Source organism: Haliaeetus albicilla, chromosome 12 (genome assembly GCF_947461875.1).
Source record: "Haliaeetus albicilla chromosome 12, bHalAlb1.1, whole genome shotgun sequence".
Classification (NCBI taxonomy): Eukaryota; Metazoa; Chordata; class Aves; order Accipitriformes; family Accipitridae; genus Haliaeetus; species Haliaeetus albicilla.
This window is the reverse complement of record NC_091494.1, coordinates 31,394,185-31,413,559: the sequence shown is the minus strand read 5'-3', so window position 1 is coordinate 31,413,559 and position 19,375 is coordinate 31,394,185. Positions and strand designations below refer to the sequence as shown.

The 19,375-nt window shown below is 51.3% G+C and overlaps 2 protein-coding genes across 2 annotated transcripts in view; one reads left to right on the top strand and one right to left on the bottom strand.

The window, feature by feature from the left end:
* The window catches only part of MFSD6L (major facilitator superfamily domain containing 6 like), a 31,047-nt gene extending 27,024 nt beyond the window's left edge, over positions 1 to 4,023 (top strand). The window contains exon 7 of the mRNA XM_069798880.1: positions 1,549 to 4,023. The gene's annotated coding sequence lies outside the window, so the exon portion shown is untranslated. The remainder of the gene's footprint in view (positions 1 to 1,548) is intronic.
* Positions 1,525 to 14,914, bottom strand: CCDC42 (coiled-coil domain containing 42). Its single transcript, XM_009929373.2, has 10 exons — positions 14,829 to 14,914; positions 14,401 to 14,506; positions 14,171 to 14,275; positions 13,411 to 13,608; positions 12,428 to 12,649; positions 11,377 to 11,535; positions 10,836 to 10,906; positions 3,393 to 3,448; positions 3,249 to 3,310; positions 1,525 to 1,821 (listed from the first exon to the last, which is right to left on the bottom strand). Exons 1-10 carry the CDS (start codon positions 14,903 to 14,905, stop codon positions 1,525 to 1,527), a joined length of 1,353 nt encoding a protein of 450 aa, XP_009927675.2. The 5' UTR covers positions 14,906 to 14,914.
* Positions 14,915 to 19,375: the final 4,461 nt, after the last annotated feature.

The window sequence follows — 19,375 nt, the reverse complement described above, 5'->3', positions numbered from 1 at the left end:
TTCCTTGGTGAGACAAAACGGCCAAGTGCCTGGACGGGGTGGGTAAGCGTCAACATCTGGGACATGCACAGCTCCCGATGTTGCAGGCGTGGGGCATGAGGGACCACCAGGCTGCAGCCCTGTTCTGGAGGGGCTGCCATCGGGGAAAAGTGCTGGAGTCCCGCTGAGTCCTGAGAGAGGGGCTGGAAGGGAAACGGCAGTGGTCATGGCTGGGAGGACAACAAGGAGACGGAGGGAGTTGGGTGGAGGGGGAAGAGAGATGGAGGGCAGGGAGGACAGGGGCCAGGCACACTGCAGGTACCAAAGCATCTCTTTGTAAGCACATACAGAGGGAGCTGTTTGTCAAATATACCACTGCTGTGCACACCTGGTGTTCATGGAGTTACACCACCAATGCCTTTGTCTTCTCGTAATATCTTCTCTGAAAACCTAAGAAGCCACCAGGCCTTTCTGTCCTTGAGGGTCCTCACATGCCTTCTCAAGTGCCTTCTCCCACCTGCTCCTTTTCAGCAGGTTGCAGTTAAATCACTGGCATCTGCTGACAGCCACAGGTGCCCAACCTAAAAGTGATGCACCCATTATTCTTGAAACAGAGCTTACTAAGGGCCAGGCTGATGTCAGTTGTACAGGACTATCCTCTGGCTGCTGAGGGGCAACCAGACAGTCCCTGTCCATTTGTCAGTGGTTCAGGACATAAACTCATTCTAAACATTGTCACTTTGTAGAAGTCTCAGGGAGTGGCAGACCCATAGAGAGGTGCTTCTTGCCAGTGCAGCCTGGTATGGACTTCCCTACCTTATCTCAGGAGAAGGCTGAAGCGACCTGGCTCACAGAGGTGGGTGGCTGGTTTCCCACTGGACCAGCTCTGCCTGGCTCAAGCTGCCTCCCTACTCTTATGCCTATGCATGATGCTGCTCCACAGCACATGCTGCCAAAATTGGTGTTTGTGGGGTGCAGACAAGTTAAGCAAGGCCTAAACAGCTTGGTGTGAGATGGAGGAAAGGCTGAACTGGTGATAGCTGGTGAGCAGCACTCACTCCTGCCAGAGTGTGGTGAGGACACAGGTGAAGCAAGTCACAGCTGAGATGAAGTTATGTCCGTAAGAATGTGCTTTAATACCATTGAAATGAAATTCTGTGCTCCAGTACCACAAATCTGAGGCCAGACCTTACAGCTCATCACAGGGCAGCTGGCAAGGAGGTGAAACCACCCACCTACTGAGCTCCCACCTTCCTCCATGCCTGGGTTTCACCCAGTAGATGATGAGCATGGCCAAAGCTGAGAGCTAGATCCCAACTGACAGCATGTGTGACAAGCACTAGAGGAAGATGATGGTAATGGAGGTCTGGTGGGTTGTAGTCTCTGTGGGAGGATACATCTCATCCTTAATATTGCTAGAGACTTCAGTTGTGGCAGGTGGTCTGACACTCAGGAGTTAGTCTCATTGGCACTAGGCGCTCTATGAAGCAAGGTTGGCTCTCTAGCCATTGGAGAAGGGAGGCATCCAGGGGATCCCATGGTTTCCTATCTCTTGCCTGTCCTCCCCAGGTCTCCAGCCAGAGTCCACAAGCTGCTCTCCTCTGAGAGTTTCAACTTCCCGTCATTGTTCATGCTTCCCACTGCAGCACCACCACCGAAGAGACTTCCCAAGCAGGCTGGTGCACAAGCTTGAATGATGGCATACGTCCTTGGTGCCATGTCAACGGTTGTCTCCTCCATGACATCAACAAACACCGAATTCCACCCGAGCTCAGCTTGGAAGAGGTGTGTGCAGCAGCGGCAAGCGAGTCCATGACAAAGAGGACTGGTGCAGTCCTTCACCTGGACAGAGTAATAAAAAAAGCACTGGGAGCTCATGTTTGGAGAACATTGTGCTCCACCATCCAAGACATGCTGTGGCCATAGATGATGTCTCATCCTTAGCCTTGTAGCACCTTGTGAGTCTCTGTGGGATGATTCCTGAGGACTCTTGGTGGGGAATGTCTCTGGTCTGGGTTTTGTTATGTTTGCATTGTTTTTATTGCAAGGTGCTCTATGGCTCTGGGTGTGTGAAAAGCAGAGTGTGAAGCGCAGTCCCCAGAGCCAGCTGAATGAAGGGCTAATTCTTGTGAAGTTATCACCTGAGCACAGATGTGGTGTGCTGAACTATGGGCAGATGAGTTGCTTTCCCCACCTCACTATTACTGGTTTCAGTTTTCAGCTCCAAGAAAAAGGTGATTAGAGCAAAAGAGAAAAGGAGAAAAATTCAGAACAGGGCAACATGCAGAAGGAAATGAAAACCAAACAGGAGACTGGAAAAGTGGCAGGTGAAGGTGGAGACAGCAGGTGAGAGACATTCTCACTGCCAAGAGGGCATTCAGTCCTGCCCTCTAGTGCCCCAGCCAGTGCCTCTGGGCTTGGCACCATGAGCTGGACTTAAAGTCCTGTGCAAAAGACTCATGCACCTTGAGGTCACCCAATGTCTCAGTTCCTGTTGTCCCTTCTGAGCATCCACTCATGCTGAGGTGGCACAGCCAGAGGTGCTAATGCCCATCATGGCAGGACAGGGCTCTCTTTCTTGCTGAGTGTGAAGGCCTCTCACATCTCCTGCCCTGCCTGCCTTCCTGCCCTGTAGGCTGCTATGGCTTCACCGGGTGTCCTGGGGTGGCCTCCCATTTGGGTGGCTGCCCAAGAGCTCTGGCTGCCCTCTGGCCAAAATGCTGATTCCTCCAGCTCAATCCTGCTGCAGCTTGCTGTATGGTCTTGAGACAGTGTTCCTGCATGGGTCACTGTCCAACATGCCCATGCCAGTGAGAGGGCTGCAACCCATTTGGCTCTTTCCATTGCACCTAATAGCACATTCATTCTTATAAAACACAGTGCAGGTGGGATCCTTGCTAGTGCAATGCCATAAGCGGGTCCAAGTTCCTCCTGCATTTCTTTATCAGCACTGCCAGAAAACCCAGTCTGTGGGAACCTGTTCTCTAACCTTTGCAAGGGTGTTTCCACTCACTTGTCCTTCCTGAGCAATCTCCTCCCCATATGGATCTTACCAGCAGCCAGAAAAGTCCACAGACTAAACCAGTCCCTCTGCACCCCCACAGACCAGGGTGCAAGGCCTGAATGGGCCCACAACACCTGGTCACTTCTAGCAAACTTGACCTCGCTTTTGTTCGTGTCAGCTCTGAGTTGACTTCAGTGGTCTCAGTCAGGTGTCAGCGCTCTTTGTGCTGCTTATTGTTAATGTCCTGCAGCATCCTACAACCCACCTGCGAGTTCTTGGTGCTCTTCTTGCTCGGGGGAGACTTCAGTGTGGGCTGGAGGGAGCACCCTGTAGATCACAGGGGCAAATTAGGCCACAGAGAGCTCCTCTCTGCCTTGCCAACCCTGTGTAATGGAGTGAGGTGCAGTACACAGCTGGGGCTGATGTTCAAGCAGGGGTGACAGGCCACCATTGGTAGCATCCATCCTGGAGTTGATGGGACAGATTGGGTGACTCATTCCCTGCTCTTCCAGAAACTGTCCAGTGGCTGCTTGGTTTGGTCACTCTGCAGTCACGCACGTGGTGCGATACAGGTGTTTGCTTTGATCACACAGACCAAAGGCTCAAGACCCAGAAGGCCCCCTCACTGTCCTTGCCTTCCCCAGGGTCTTCTTGAGAAGGGTGACTAACTAAGCCAGTTTGTTTGGTTGGACCGAGAGGGAGCCAAAAGTAAGGAAGAGCCCTTGATTCAAAACTTGTTCCCCTAATTCATCCCTACCTCCACCCTGCAAGACCCCAAGACCCAGACTTCAGCTTCTGAGCAGAGCTTGGGCAGGCAGGAGGGTGGCTGGTGGGAGATGGGCAAGGTCCTGGCCTGTTTTGTTCTGTGTTTACTGGCTGTGTTTGTGTGGCTGGTCATGGAGAAGGAGACAGGCTGCTGTCCTTGTCATACGATGCTATTTGGCCTGTATTTTAATTGATGGCAAAGGTGCGCAGCACACGGGAGCGACACTGTTTCATGTACATTGATTTCAACCCAAACAAATAAATGTCTGTTGGAAGATTGGTTTGTAGATATTTTCCCCACCTGGGACCTTTGCAGAGACATCTCTCAGGGTGGTTGAAGTGGAACAGAAACAAGATCCTGAAAAGTCAGACTGGACTTTGGAGTTCCCTGGTATTGCAGGAGTACAGAGCAGATCCTGCTGCTGCAGCAAGATATCTAACCCTTCCATTTCTGGCTCTTGACCTAATATTTCACTTCTGGGCCAGGCTGAAAAATCTTTGGAAAGGCAAGAAACTGCCTCCCTGGCAGTAAGTAAATATCCTTTAATGCTCAGAGCCCTGAACTCTTTTGATATATTTGTTCACTGATAACAACCTTCTGTCCTCACCAAGCCTCAACGGTATCATTTATAGAGGGGTTGTGGAACATCAAATGTCTTCTCTATGTGGCACTCTGCTCCATGGAGCACTGAAGGGGGTCTGGGTGCACCATCTCTTCTCTTGGCCCCCTGATGCTTCCCCTCCTCTAACCCACCCCCCAGGTACTCTCAGGAGGAGGAGCAGGACTGGCAGGCCTGCAAACTCTGAGGTCTCAGTTTGTGGTGTTTCCTGTCCTTGGGACGAGTGATTAAAAAACATAGGAGAAACACCTCATGGTGGACATGCTGGAGAAGATGAAGCGGTGGGAGATGGGCTGAGTAGGAGCAGAGAGGCAGGACAGGGCCTGTGCTTCGCTGTGTCTCATCAGTTGTGTAGGACCAGGGAAGCTTGCAGTCACTCACAGATGTGATGTGCTTTTATGCCAGCGACTGCTGAGAGGGGACCAGGAAGCTCTGGCACCCACATCGTCTCTTGGATCAGGTGGCTGGAAACTGCATGTGCAAAAACAATGCTCTAATTCGGGTTTAATGACTTCCATGTCTTTGCCATTTGGCACTCAATAGTGCTTGGCATGCAAAGTCCTGGATAAGTGCTAATCATAGGGTTAAGAAGCCAGCAATGTCTTCTGAAGTCACTGCTGAAGACAGTAGTCAGTACTAGCACAGGGTTGTCCCCATGCCTCCTTGCAGAGTGCCTAAGAGGGGAGGTAGCAGGTCCCCAGGTAAGAGCATCCTAAGGGATCTGGAGCTGACAGTGCCTTTCCATACAGCCATGCTCTGTCAGAGCATGTCCCTGTCACTTGGACTGCATGGTGGCCTCTCTGCATCTGGTTGCTCTGGGGCACAAGCCCCTCCAGTGGGAATCCCACCATCAGTGCTGGGGCAGAGCTGCCCCGCAGAGCAGAGCGCAGCAGTGAGTGCCAGTGTTGCTAGCTCATGCCCACATGGATGGAATAGCAGGCTGCTCCAAAGGAAATGTTGACAGAGTCCAGATTAAACCAATAACAACATCTCAATGTGCTAGGGATTTTCCATCAGCAAGAGGCAAAACAGACTGCAGATTTAGCCAATACTTTAATCATGTCTTCTGTGTGCCAAAAGAAATGAATCTTACCAAAAACCCACCCAAACCCCCAAAATGCAATGCAAACAAATCCAAACCCTGCAATTCCCCAAGGATAAGGCAGGCTGATAACATAAAAAACCTTGTTTATTATACACAGCATCACAGAACTGAAACCCTGATACCTGTTAGGTAATTTTAGTCTTTGCTTCCATATCCCACAGCATTATGAATCACATTGGTTTCACTTTGCCCAAGAAAGCTAATAGAGCTGGTAGGAACTGCATCTTTGCGATGCTCAGCACACTGTGCTCGGGCAGTGGGTCCTGCTATCTCCTCTGCTGGTGCTGAGGTCGCTGAGCCAGCAGGATGGCTCCAACAGGCAGGAGAAGGGGAGCATGGTGGATGGCCCAGGAAACCCTGGCAAGCCTGATGGTCCCCTCTCTGGAGCAGGACTCCAGCACCAGCACAGCTCCAGTTTGGCATCTTCTGGCATCTCCCAAGTGATGAGAGCAGAGCTTGTCTTTCTGCTAGGCTGGGGATCCTTGGCTGGCTTTGCCTTAGCTTAGATGAGAGGGTTTCCTTCCTTTCCAGCTCCCCAGGGAAAGGGAAGAGGAAGGATGAAACGAGTTTCATAGGCTGGAGCAGCCAGTGTCTGTCCCCGACACCCTTATATGCCCTGGTTCCCCTTCCAAGCAAGCCTGGAAGGATCCTTTCAAGAATCCCTTCACCCCAGTCATGACAGTGTCAGTGCACACGTGGGGTACCACCTTGTCCCCTTAACCCCATGGCACCACCTCTTGCCAAGGCTTCTTGAAGAAGCATCTTTAGGGGCTCCTAGTCATGTGGAGAGAGGTGAGGAACTTGGGTTATTTAGATATCTTGTAGCCATCCAGGTCACAACCTGTACTTCATAAGCTGGCCAGACCCTCTCCAGTAGACTCACCTGTACAAGGACACTGAATCATTTGAGCTGGGAAGTCAAAAAATGCTGTTGTGGTGGTCACATCTCTTTGAATGTGCTGCTGGCTATGAAGACCACTAGACATGGCTCAGACAGGAATCAAAGCTCCTCTGGAGCAGTCAAGGAAATACCTTCTTTCATGCCTTCCCACCTGGGAGAAGGCCAGAGACAGCATCTCTTCTGTGTCACCCCTCTCTGTCCTTCCAGCAGCTTGGCTGGATCTAATCCAGGCTGGTGTTAGACACAGCTTTGTCCCACCACCCTGCTCGTGACAAAGACATCTGGCAGGTCTCTGGGGATAACTCCCTTCTCCTGTTGTTCCCACAGGTACAGATCCTTGGGCTCCTGGTTTCTCCCTCCACTAGCTTGTCTGCGATCTCTGTGGTGGACAGCCTGGCATTGTCTCTTTTTCAAAAGCTTGCTCAGCTGGTCAGAAGGTCACAGTGTTGCATCTGAGGAGCAATGCCATCTGTTCAGCTCTATGGAGGAAGAAGAGTTAGTTGCAATGCCTCCTGGCAATTTGGGACTTGAGTATGGCTTACTCCTGCCTGGGTAAGGACTTTGCACTGGGGGCAATCTGCTATCTTTGCTCTGCTGGTGCAGCATGAATGGCGCATAAGAAAAGGCAAAATCTGCCCTCAAGTTTCAATTGCTGGTCTCTGACTTTCTAAAACCAGACATTTCACTGTGTGGGGGCATGGATAGGGCCACAAAACCAAGCAGGTCCAGCAAATGATGCTGCAGAGCAGCATCCACATGTGCTGCAGCTTCATGTTCAGGATGGTGAGGGCTGCTGGGGCTGAGCAGAAGCAGACAGGACATCAGGACCAGTCAGGAGCGCAGGTCTTCATTTTGGCTTTGAGTAGAGCTATAAGGGACACGCTGAGTGTGATGTACTGGCTGAGACAGACACTGCCAGGCCCAGTCTGCTGAATTAAAGGAAGAAAATACATTGAAACACATCAGAAAGGGCCTGGTTGGACCAATGTGTCTCGTCATCCCGTGCTGAAGGTTCCTCAGAAGAGCTCAGCTCAGGCATCCAGATAAGAGCCAAGTCTCTGAACTCAGTGTCCAAAAGGACTTCAGGAAACCTGACCTATCAGTCTGTCCTCTCCATAAGTCCAGCCTGGAGACATCCATGTCCTCAGACCATCACTCACAGAGTGGCAGGCTCAGAGCTGCAGCCCCCAGTCTTCCTCAGTGGCTGGGCAGAGCTGCTCCTCTCCCATAAGCTCCTGTCAGCTGCCACCAGTGAGATGCATCAAAGTGGGTGAGGGGGTGGCTGTGGGTGGAAGGAGAAGGGACAGCTGAGTCACCTCTCAGGATGGGTGTAAATGCTCCTGGTCCCTTTGGATATGTCACTGCCGAGACAAGATGCAAGGGCACAAATGCACAACATCGTCTCTGCTTGGATGAGTCATGAGTTGACTTTTCCAGTGCAGGCAGCAGCTCTTGGTAACATCACTGGTGCCTCTACGAGACATTTACCAGCCTCTGGGACCCCTGAGGGCCTCAGCAAGGTTCACTCTCTCCTGCTTGTTTTATTCTCTCTCTTCTGCTTTTGTGTATTTGGTCTCACAGAAGGGAAAGGAAGGCCAGCATCTGAAGATGCTGCTGCCTGTGGGGTGAGGACTCTCAGATCCAGCCCTGGCACAGAAAGCTGCTGTCTGAGGAGGTGACATGCTCCTCATGAGGCCCAGTCCTGGGGCTGAGCACTGGACCACTCCATGAAAACAAAAAGAAATATATCTGTGTCCCATCGAGAAGGTGTGTGCTGGCTGGGGAAGGAGGCCCAGGCATGGCAGTAGGAAGGGTATGCCTTTTGGGATTTGTGGGAAGTTCTTCCCATGCAAGGAATCACTGCAGATCCACAGCCCCAATGTAGGTTCTTTACAAAAAGCAAGGGAAAGCCTCCTATTTACCCTTACCCCATCTCTTCTCCATCCCTCTTACACCCCTGAGCATCTTCCCATAACCCTCAGTTCCTGTCCCTAAGCCATGGTCCACTCTGTTGATGTGGCTACTAAATAACCCTCCTTCTGGATGGCCAATGGGTAAGAAACCCCCTGGGTGACCCTGGGCTCCTCTACACTGCTTCTAATCCCAGACTGGGCATCCCTTTCTTCCTTGCACCCTGCAGTCCTTGGAGAAAAGACTGTGTACGTACACACCAAGCAGAGCAGAGCCCAAACCACAGTACTGGTTTCATTGTGACTTCAGTAGGACATGAATCTGGGCTCCTGCCAAAAGTAATATGGCTCTTGGCAAATGTCAGCACTGTGGGGCTCCCAGCCCACTGCAAGGAGGTATTAATGCCAGGGCTCTCAGTGCACCTACAGGCTCTGCGACCCCTTCCAACCTGCCAGGGGTCTGCTTGCCTGCGCTCAAGGCCCGCCCTGGTGTGGGACAGCCATGCAACCTGGGATCAGACTGCTGGAAAAACAGATAAGGCATGAGAAGGAGCTGTGTGGAGCCTTCACTGGAGCTTCTCCTGCTTTGCTTGGAGCTGCATTTATGCTTAGGTCCTTGCCTTGCAGGTAAGCCTGTGCCCAGCCTTGCACCTGGCTGTTTCTCACCTTGCCTTGCTGACTTGACTTTCTGGCTTCAACTTGGACCTGCCTCATCACTGCAGACTAGTGTGGGAATCACTGGAAACAGCCATGAACCTCTCAGCTCTTGCTCGCATACCACGGGGCTGCATCCTGTCAGAGAGGATATCCTCCTGCCTGCTTTGCTGTCACCTTAGCTCCTTCCCTTGAGGAGCAGCCCACTCTTGCCCCTCCGTGACAGTTATTATCCTTGCTTTACAGAATGAACATAATATAGTCATTAAAGTGTAGGCACATGGTGGCTGCGTAAAGTTGCAACAGCTTTTGCTTCTCCTTGCCAGCTGAAATGCAAACTGCCACTCACCTCCCACTGCTCTGGGGATGTATTCAGAAGAACACAGGGCACATCTTGGCCCACACTGCATTTACATGTCAAGGTTTCAGAAAGAAATGAGCTCTTCTTCCACATATAGCAGCTGAGAAGCAATTATTGTCCTTGTCTCTGCAATGGAGACTTCCACTACTGGTTTTCTTCTGCATTGGCATCACACTGAGGACACTGCACAGGGTCATCTTCTGCTGATGGATAGTAACTTGCTAAGCTTCAATGGCCCAATGTGTGTCTGAGCTCAGAGGCTTGAGGGAAATAGGGTTTCCTGGATGACTTCTTGCTGAGACCTGACATAAGGTACTGTGTTTCTAATTGCATTTATTCCTATTAATTCAAGCTTGCACAGACACAAAAGGAGCATCCCCTGTTCAAACTTTGTACCAAGTGTTCCTGCCCTGAACTTGTCCTTCCTTTGCTTTCCAAACAAACAGCCAGCATCAGCTCTGGGGTGCATCTGTTTTCCTTGTCACTCATGAAAGCATAGATTTGGGGAAGGGAGGGGGTTAATTTCTGCCTTCCTCACTCTCGAAGGAAGAGGTCAGGTGCCTGAGCAACCCCCAGGCATTATAAACATGGACCAACTGGACTCAGACTTTTCTGGTGGATGCATTAGCTGAATCCACTGGCTCAGGACAGGAGTAACCACTGGAGGGAAGGGAGTAATAGCATGGGATCAATGGTGTCTTGCCTCAAAGTCTGTAAGCTTATGTCATTGGTCCTTGGTCTGTTAAAAGGTCCTCCGCAAAAGACTCTGAGCCTCACGTGAACTCACACGCTGTGTCTCCAGAGCCATTTTTTGTCCTCTTGTTTTGTATTCATCATGTTAGCACTCATGATGGACAGCTAAATGCTTGGTGCAATAGCTTTGGCTGGTTCATCCTTCACCTATATCCATTCTCCACACTTTCCCTAACAGCTTGAAGTGGAAGGTGAGTTTTAGTACGTAGCACATGGCTGTGCAGAGAAATTCACATACACAGATGTGCTGAGTGTGGTGGTGGAAAATCTCTGAAGCTTTCCCAAAGCACAGTCCCCCCACCCTGTTGTGACATCCCTCTCAAATATCTCAGAGCTTAGGCTGAGTGGGAGGTCCAAATGTGAACACGAGTACTAATCCCTATTTGAGACTATATTCCTGTCCCAGCCTGCTCTCCCTATCATTCATGCTTTGCTGGGACACTGTTTCCTGCAACCAGAGTCCCATCTGCCAGAGAAGGCACCCCAATGGCACCTGGGGTGAAGCTGTGGGACAGAGCTGCTCTGATGTTTCCAATCCTCCCAGGAAATGAAGAGACACCTTAAAATATTTGGTTATTTTTAATAGTGTAAAAGGTGTCAGCAACTGTGCAGGACAGAAGAGCCAGAAAGGTATGAAACTTCACTGGAGTAACCTACAGTGGAGCCTACAACATCTGTAGGGCCCTCTGTCCTCCTCTTTCCCTTCCCACCCTTCTAAGCCTTTGCTGGCAGAGCAGGTCATGTTGGTATATCCCTTGTAGCTCCGTAAGTATAGCTGCTCACTGGCGGTTCTGCATGTCCTTCCGTTTCACCTCCATAGAGATGTCTGTGAGGTCTTGGATAAACTGCTGAATCTAGGGTGGGGAAGAGAGACGGCAGAGCTCAGAGCAGGGCTGGGAACAGGAGGCAGAGGGGAGCTTGTTGGCCCTTCTGGAGGGCAATTTCAACAACCAAACTGAGCAGGAGGATAAGGCATTTGCCTTGCTGGATCTGCACCACCAGAATAGGCTTTTGTGCGTGAGTCTGAGTTCAGGGCAAGAGTGAATGAAACCAAACCTCAGCCATGGGTTGATACGCAGCTCCTGCCCCAGCCTGCCTGGCTCCCACTCCTTCTACCCCCACAGGGACCCACAAGCTCCTCCACCTCCTCAGATGAGACAGGTTTGCCTGCTGTCCTCTGCCCGTTCCCCTTGCCCAAGAGAGAGCCCAAGTGAAAAGGAAGGTGTGTGCTGAGCACATTGATTTCTCTGGACTCTCCCCTCCCTTTGGGCAGCTGAGAGTCATTACTGCTCCTCTTTCTGGGCAGGGTCTGGCTTGGCTTTACCATGTTCAGTTGTCTGTGGCTGTCATCCACTGGCACATTCAGGTTTGCTTTCAGCTGAGTGCTCATGCACTGGAAGAGGTTGAAGATGGCCATCTTGATGGTCCCTAGCTTCAGGGTTTTCTTGGCAGTTGTGTTCTGGATGTCGGCCCAGCAAGTCTCCTGAGAAGAGAGGACACATGCAGCATGGGGACATGCTCCAGCAAAGATGCTGCTTCAGCACTGGAGACCCTGGCTTGGAGACCCTAACTTTCACACTCATCTGTTTTGCTAGGAGGAACCTATCCTTGCCCAGGGCTGTGCTGGAGGTCATTCAACTTGGTGTGGAAGCAGATCCAGCAACCACCACAGCTGCTCCCTGCCCCAGGAACCTCCCCATCTCTCTGCCAGCTCCTGCAGTCCTCACTCTGGCAGGTCCTCCCTGCAGGTCCCATTTGCGCTCCCCACAGCAGGGCTAGCTGGTACCCCAGGAGTAGCACATCTCACTGCCATCCTCCAAGACCAAGTGTTTTCCAGCTTTTCCTGATGGGATCCAACTCCTGGAGCCTGGAGTACCCAATAAGGGAATTTGGCAAGCCCCTCTCAGAGTGGTGCAAAGGGAGCAGAGGCCAGCAGAGCTGAGGGCATTTCTGCATACTGAGCACTGGCTACACATTGATATACCTCATTACAGCCCAGTTTACCGTCACACTGGTCACTTTTGGACTGATGAGGAGGAAGGAGAAGGGGTGAGACCTGGTGGGCAGATGCTGTGCAAAGGATGAAAACAAATAATAAAAATCAGCAAAACCAGCTTCGCTCTGAGGCCTGAGTCATGAACAGCGGAGGCCATGAGACACGGACCTTGTTTTAAGCCCTGATGTAACTGCTCCAGACTTGGTCTGTCATTCTTCATTCTACAACCCCTTGGAGAGATGCAATTAGGCATCTCCTCCAATCACAAAGGCTGCTACTGGTCCTTGCCATGACCCCATGGCTTAGGGATGAGCCATCAGCTGGTCTTGACACAGCCAGGCCCTGGAGATCATCCCCTGCCCACCCCACATTTCCTTACCCAGGGGAGGACGTCACTTTGAGCCTGGTCAAAACGTAGTTGGAGCTGCACCAGTTCATTTTTGTACTGCAGGATCTCAGCTTCTTTCTGTGCGGTGTACTGGTCCAGGAGCACCTTGGCTTGCTCAGACATTTCCTTGTGCTCTAGTTGTGCCTGCAGCAGGTCCTTGTGCATCCTCACCAGTGTCTTGTAACGCCAGATAACTTCCTGGATCTCCTCAAACTGCAGCACAGGGCTCCTGGTGTTAGCAATCCCCTTGCCCTTCCCCCATCACAATTGCAAGTCTCATGCTGTTTGGCACCCTGCCCTGACCAGGGACAACACCTCCCCCAGCTAAAAGATCTTCCCTTCTTGACGAGGCTATTGCCCCAGTTGATTTGTGAGCATCGCCACATTCCCTGTATGATGACATCCCACTGTGCTAGTCCCAGAGCTGTCACTGACATAAGCAAGGGGAGATACTGCATCTCTTCCCCAGGTGAGCAGTGCTTCGATAAAACACAAAGCACAACTGCAACTGTCAGTGCCATGTCACCTAGATATGGGAGGGGGGCAGCTGGGACTGCAGGAGTATGAACGATGCATGGAGTGATGCCTGGGCAACCTTGAAAGAGGGCACAGCTTTTTTGACAACTGCCTGAGTTCCCATTCCTGGGCAGCTTTTCAATTCTCCCAAACCATCAATGTGACATGAAACAGTGACACAAAGGGGTCCCCATTCCCCTCAGCCCTGTGCTTTTCCCCCTTCTAACAGTTTTTCTTTGGTTTTCTCAAGCCTTCATCTCCTTTTCCGGTTCTCCTTCCCTAACTCCAGTCCCCTTGGCTCACATTGGTTGCAGGGAACTTGTTCCCATCCTATCTGAGGTCTCTGGGTTTGACCAAGTGTTATGATTTCCCTGGACTTGCCTTATGTCCTCTAGGTTTAACACCCACATAAGGCCTTCCTTGAGGCCATGGTCAGTCTCTCTCATGTCCAAACTCACCTGTGAGATCTTCACCACATCCTCCAGGTATTTGTTGAAGATGGAGTACTTCTGCACTTTGTTGGAGAGTTTCTGGTGCTTATTTCTCAGGGCTTCCAGTTCCCTCTTAGCTCTCAAGAGCTCACTCTCCTTTTGTATCTTCCTCTCTCTCTCTTTGCTGGCTTTCTTCAGCGCTTGGATTCGCATCTTATCATTTTCCTGGTGATGTTTCCCCCATCAACACACACACACACACACACACACACACACATAGAGGGAAAGGAAGGCAAGGGAAGATGGAGTTTGGGTCACTCAACAGCACTGGGAGGAGATACCTTCACAGAGGAGAGACCAGTGCTGGAGCACCCATGGGAGCATTTTCACTCCCTGTTTAACAGGGCCATCCCTCTTGCATTGACCCTTCAGTCTTGGAGACAGGCACCTGGGACGGCACTCTGATTTTCAGACCTACTGGTATTTGTCCCTGGAAGACACCCGGGTGTCAACAGTGGGGACAGGCTGAGACCCTTCTTGGGGGATGTTTGGGGCCCTCAGGAGATCACACTGGTACAGGACAAGCTCTCTCCCACCCAAGTCCTACCAGGTCTTTCCACATATGTGGTACAAAAGCCCATACCCTGCCAGTCCTATTCTTCACAACTCCAGGCTCAAGGGAGTCTTAGACAGATGTGGTGGCCCAAGAATGTCTCCCCAGGGGAGGGGAGGAGGTGGTGGTGTAGCTCAGGGTCATGTCAGCTGAGCTGATCAGGGGCAGGCGTACCTTTAAAATTCTCCCAGATTTCTCCATGTAGGTTTTCAGCTGAGCCTCCTTGGCGTGGAGGTCACTCCACCGGCAGGTTATGACTTTCATCCTCTCCCTGAAGGCCTGGCAGCACCAGAACAAGCGTGACATGGCTGCCTGCACCCAGAGCCAGTCACCTTCCCACTGCTGCCCTCCAAAAAACCACAAGCCTTCCCAACCATGCCCCAGCACCCTCCCATTTTTCTCACCTCTTCCTTCACCTCCAGAGCCTTTTGCATCATTTGGGCTTGTTTCTTCTTCTCCTGGAGGCGAATAAATGGAGACAGGGAGTCCTCCTCTGTCAGTTTGAGTTTCCTGCCACAGAAGTTTTCGTTAAGGTTACACACTAGGTCCAGTACCTTGGCAGGGTGTTGGGTTGCTCTGCCCCGTCACCCCACCTGGGACACAGTCTCAGATCCCATCTGGCAGTATGGCATCCCCACCCCTCTTCAGTGGGGATCCCACTGACAGAGCAAGGAGGTGTTACAGGGAGGGACAGGGCTGGGGCAGGGAAGTACAAGAGGGGACTGAAGTGTGGAGATAAGGGATGGGAGTTTGCCATGGTGGGGGAAGGAGGGATGGAGGAGACAGGAGAAGAGGATGGAGGGGATGGAGGTGGGTGAAGGAGCCCCCTCACCTGAGCAAGTGCAGGAGGTTCCGCCTGTATTGCGTGTGGAAATAGGCCAACAGGTCCTCGTCGCCCATGGTGGCCATCGCTCCAGCCACCAGCAGGGCTCAGGGGGCTCAGGTCCTCCTGGCACTGGTCCTCTCCCAAGTCAGCCCAGGAGCTGCCCTGCAAGCCTGAGGGCTTGGCAGTACGTGGGAGAGGCAGCCGGGCAGGGGATGAGCCCCTGGGTGCCTCTTGCCTCTGCTTTCCCAGGACCTTCCTTGCCTCGGTCGTGCCTGTGGCCACCGGTTGTTGGTTAGTTGGCATGGAACAGTTGCCATGGGCAGCTGGAAGATGCTGGGGTGGTTACTGGGCAACTGAAGCGGGGTGATGCCCCCACATCAGTGAGGGGGACTGACGACTGTGTCTGGGACCAGGACTCTTCAGCACTAAAGGAAAGTTGAACAAATGCAGATTTCTTTCTCTTACTCTCATTTTCTCTGTTTTTTCCTCTGCTAAAAATCAGCCCTTGTGTCCTGTGACCTCTGCTGTCTTGGGCAAGGTATTTCAGCGTCCCCGACATCCGCATCCCACTGTCTCAGAGTTCAGGGCAGGAGCTTGGTCCTTCTCTCCCAAAACACCAGATGAAAAGGCAGTTAAACTGAGGCACAACGTCAGGGATGCTTAATGACTCTACTGCCCATGGTTCCCTCTCTGTGTGAGACTGAGGTCTACCATTTGCTAAAATTAACTGATTTTTTTAAAGTTTATTTTTTCCCTAGAACAAGGCATTTGAACAAGGTCAATTGCCCAGAATAAGGTGTTGGTATTCATGGGCTGGGTGGGGGAAAACCTACAGATGATGGTGACCTTGGGATCTGCTCCTTCCACAGGAGATTTCACCCTCTGGTGTTTGCTTCTGTCAGTCTCTGGCTTCCTCACTGACAAGATACAAGAGCATTTCTGTGAGCTACTGAATCTGAAACACCCCTGGCTTGGTGGAAAAGGGTATGACTCTCTGGAGGGAGAAGTATTCATGTCTGTTGCAACCCTAACTTGCATCAGGGAAATTGTTTTCAGGCAAACGTCACCCCCTTGCTCATTATAAACCAGTAGGAGCCAGGGAAAGTCTGCCAGATCCATCTGACACTTTAAACAGCAAGAAGATGTATGGTCCAGGAAGGGACCATTTATTATATGAGAGATGCTTCATTTAGAGACAAATGACCCAAGGCAAAGCAGTGAATATGCCTGGCTTTTCTTACTGAGGTTCAAATCAGTCCCATCAGTGACAGGTGACTTTCCCTCTGTCCATCCTGAGGTTATCATGGGGCTGTTCCCATCCTGACAGGTCAGGCAGATTAAACCTGGTCTTCTGGAGCAGTTTCTGGACCTCATCAGGGACAAGTCTTGGCCAGGAGTGGGACAAGTCTTGCCTGGGAGCTGGGCTTGTGCCTGCCTGTGAGGTGAGGGGGCTCAGCCCTTCCAGAAGCAGGCAGGGATCCTCTCTGGAAAAGTCCTGCCGACCCTTGCATCCCCTGGGCTGGAGGAGCTGCTGGTCCCCAGCAGAGCATGGGAACCCATGGGATGAGCAACCAAGAAGGTCTCAGTGCATCTGAATTTCAAATACTTGCTGCAGAGCTGGGAGTTGGGGCAGACTCTCTCTGGGAAGCAACAGTTACCTGCTCTTTCACACAAGCAGAGCTGCAGAGCTGTGTGTGTCCTTGTCCTCCCCTGGCTGAACTGTGCTGTCTGAAATGAAAAAAAACCTACAATTTTGGGGAGAGCAGTCTGAGGCAGGTGCTGGGCACCAGGATCAGCACATCAAGCAATTAAAGTTCATTATCTTTATGAATAATTGGAGACAGACATTTCCAAGGGGAAGCACTGGCTGACTTCCCAGTCTGACTGAGAATTCCCCATTATGTGCCATTTTGTCACACAAATGACAGATGGGCTCCAGGGAGCAACTGATGTAATCAGTTACCTTCCTGCTTGTTAGGCACATATAACACCGAGGGGCTGTCCCTGTCCCTTTGGCTTCACGGTATTTCATTGTTCCTGAGGAGATGCTGCCCTTCCACAGCAAGGATAGAAAGTGCAGCCCATAATACAATCCCTGGGGTTTTACCTTCCCCTATAGAAAGCTGTGGGATTCTCACTTTCCACGCTGAACGCTCTGAGCAAAGCTACTGCTGCCTGCAAGCTTATGAATGAAGGAGAAGTCACCACTGGGTTTTATTTTATTGATCAGTAGAAGTTTTGGCTGAGTCCAAGGAGGGTCAATCGAATGCTAGACGGCTCAAGGGAGTTTTGGGGATCTCCCAATACTCTTGTGCCCAGGGAAAGCCCCCTCCTGTGCATCCTTTTTGCCCTGGGCTGGCAGTGGGGAGCTGCAGGCTTAGCACAGCAGAGAGCCAAGCTCAAACTGCTTGTGTTACTCTCAGCCTTTCTTGTGTGGCATCCCACAGACTAGCCATCACCAATGTTATCTCATGGATTCCCTCTGCTCCTGCCTCCACCCCCCCTGTTTCAGCAGCCAGCAGAGCTGCTTGGATTGGAGATCTTTGTGTGCCCCGTCTGTACAGCACCTTGTGACATTTGCTCCTTGTCATCACCACAAAGCATAATGACTAGCATAAAATATGTGCACTGCAGCAAGCCAGTCTGATGCCATTGTCTGAGGCCAGGAGTCCCCAAAACTTTATTCAGGGGGGTCATCTTCAGTGTGAGACAGTGAGCTGGCTGAGCACAGGACTGTTAAGTCCAGAAGATGTGGTGATGTTGCCAGGGTACCAGTGATGCCTGGTAGGGTGTTGGGAAGGTGCTCTGGAGAGTGGCTCCCATGGACTCACCTTGATGGGTTTCCCATGTGGTACATGGGGCTGAGCTTCTCCTGGGACAACCCCAGGAAAAGCCTGGACAGGATGGCTGGGTCTGTCTGGGGACTTTACTGGGGATCCCCGGTCTGCCATTGTTTTCTGAGTTCCTCCATGTTTGCACTGATGAAGCTTGTATGTGTTCATAGCTTTCTGTGGCGGTCCCCAACACGGCTGGGCCAGGGTATCACTCAAAGTTCCCTCCCGCCAGTGTTTCTCTGGACTCTTTAATCTTTGCGAGAATGATCCCTTTCACATATTATCCAACAGTCATATCCAGTGCATCCAGGCTCTGATAGACCCCTTTGTGCTTGCATTGCCCAGCCACAGCTCTGCCCAGAACAGCTGTCTGCTGTGGAGAGGACACTTGGGTCGAGCGTCTATACCAGAAAAATTATTAAGGAATCAAAAGGCGGACTAGCACCAAACAGCCACTATCCTGGGGACATAGGAACAACCTAAGCTATGAAAGGTGATCTCAGCCCTTGTGGTTTGTAGGGGAAGAGGAGGCGAAAGCAGTGCTTGGAGGAGGAAGGTTTGGGATGGAGGGAGAGGAAATGTTGTGATGGGTGGAGAGGGGAAGACATGGGTGACCAAGTGGGTCTGAAAATACATGTTGTGTGTATTTTCCCCTGAATGTGAAAAGGCTGGTAGCTGGCCTAACACAGAGACCTGAATTTTAAGTACATAGTGACATGCAGGTACCCACCATGCAGCACCACGGTGCTCTGGGCATCTGCACTGCCTCCCTCCTCTGTCTTGTAGCATCCTTATCCCCGCAGGACTGGTGAACCCAGCCCATGAGTCACCCAAACCCACCCGCTTTCCTGGCTCTTGTCTGCTCCGAAATCAACAGACCCTGTCAGCAGACCTGCTTCCAGGAGTGCTGGACCCTCCTGGGCTGGTGTCCAGTGGATGGGAAATCCTGAGCTGGGATTCGGTCCTTTGCCCACCTGGAGGGTAGCCGAGCAGGATGAGATCAGACTCTGCATTTCACAGCATTGGTGAAAGTGCTTGCAGACAGCTTTTTTCTTTTTTTAATGTTCCTAATCACCATTTGCCACTTTTATCCTCACACCGAGGTTTTATCTTCGACAAACGCTTTCCTCCTCAATACACCATGCATTAAAAGAGTTTCTTCCTATTATGCTCTCCATAGCAACTGCATCAGCTTGCCATGAATAAAGTACCTCTGACTTGACATCCCTTATTAGAATACAGAAAATGCCATTTCTGAGTCATAGCTACCCAGGAGAAACCTTTTCTGTTCATCCCTTAGGTACATCCCCCACCTTTTTATTCTTTGAAGGAAACTGCATTATTTATTTTTTTTCTTTTAAATCTCCTCTGCTTTTGAAGCCCCTGGAGTTGAAGGCTGATGGAAAGCTGACACAGACTTTCCCTTCTGGCCTTCAGAAGCAGCCAGCGCAGTACAAAACGCCCTTGGTGACAGCTGATTCCTCTAAATCACATTGGGCTCTGTATTGGCATGAGTGTGAATGGCCAAATCTCTTCCCAGCACCTTTCCTCAGCTCTTAGGTCCCCAAAGGACAGGTTTAAGGGAGAAGGTGAGCTTCTGTCCAGGGAGAGCATGATGCCGTACCTTGGTGGGCACAGACAGCATGGGGATGTTAAAACACAGTATCTTCACTGAGTGCCCAGGGCTTCTTGGAGTTGGGGAACAGTTCCTATGTGGAA

What these genes read in the sequence shown, in the direction of transcription:
- CCDC42 (XM_009929373.2), bottom strand. Translation starts at nt 14,905, where the DNA reads ATGGCCACCATGGGCGACGAGGACCTGTTGGCCTATTTCCACACGCAA. An exon ending in ATGTGGTGAAGATCTCACAG is followed by an intron (nt 12,650 to 13,410) that starts GTGAGTTTGGAC and finishes CCTGTGCTGCAG; the next exon opens with TTTGAGGAGATCCAGGAAGT. An exon ending in AAAGTGACGTCCTCCCCTGG is followed by an intron (nt 11,536 to 12,427) that starts GTAAGGAAATGT and finishes CTCTCTTCTCAG; the next exon opens with GAGACTTGCTGGGCCGACAT.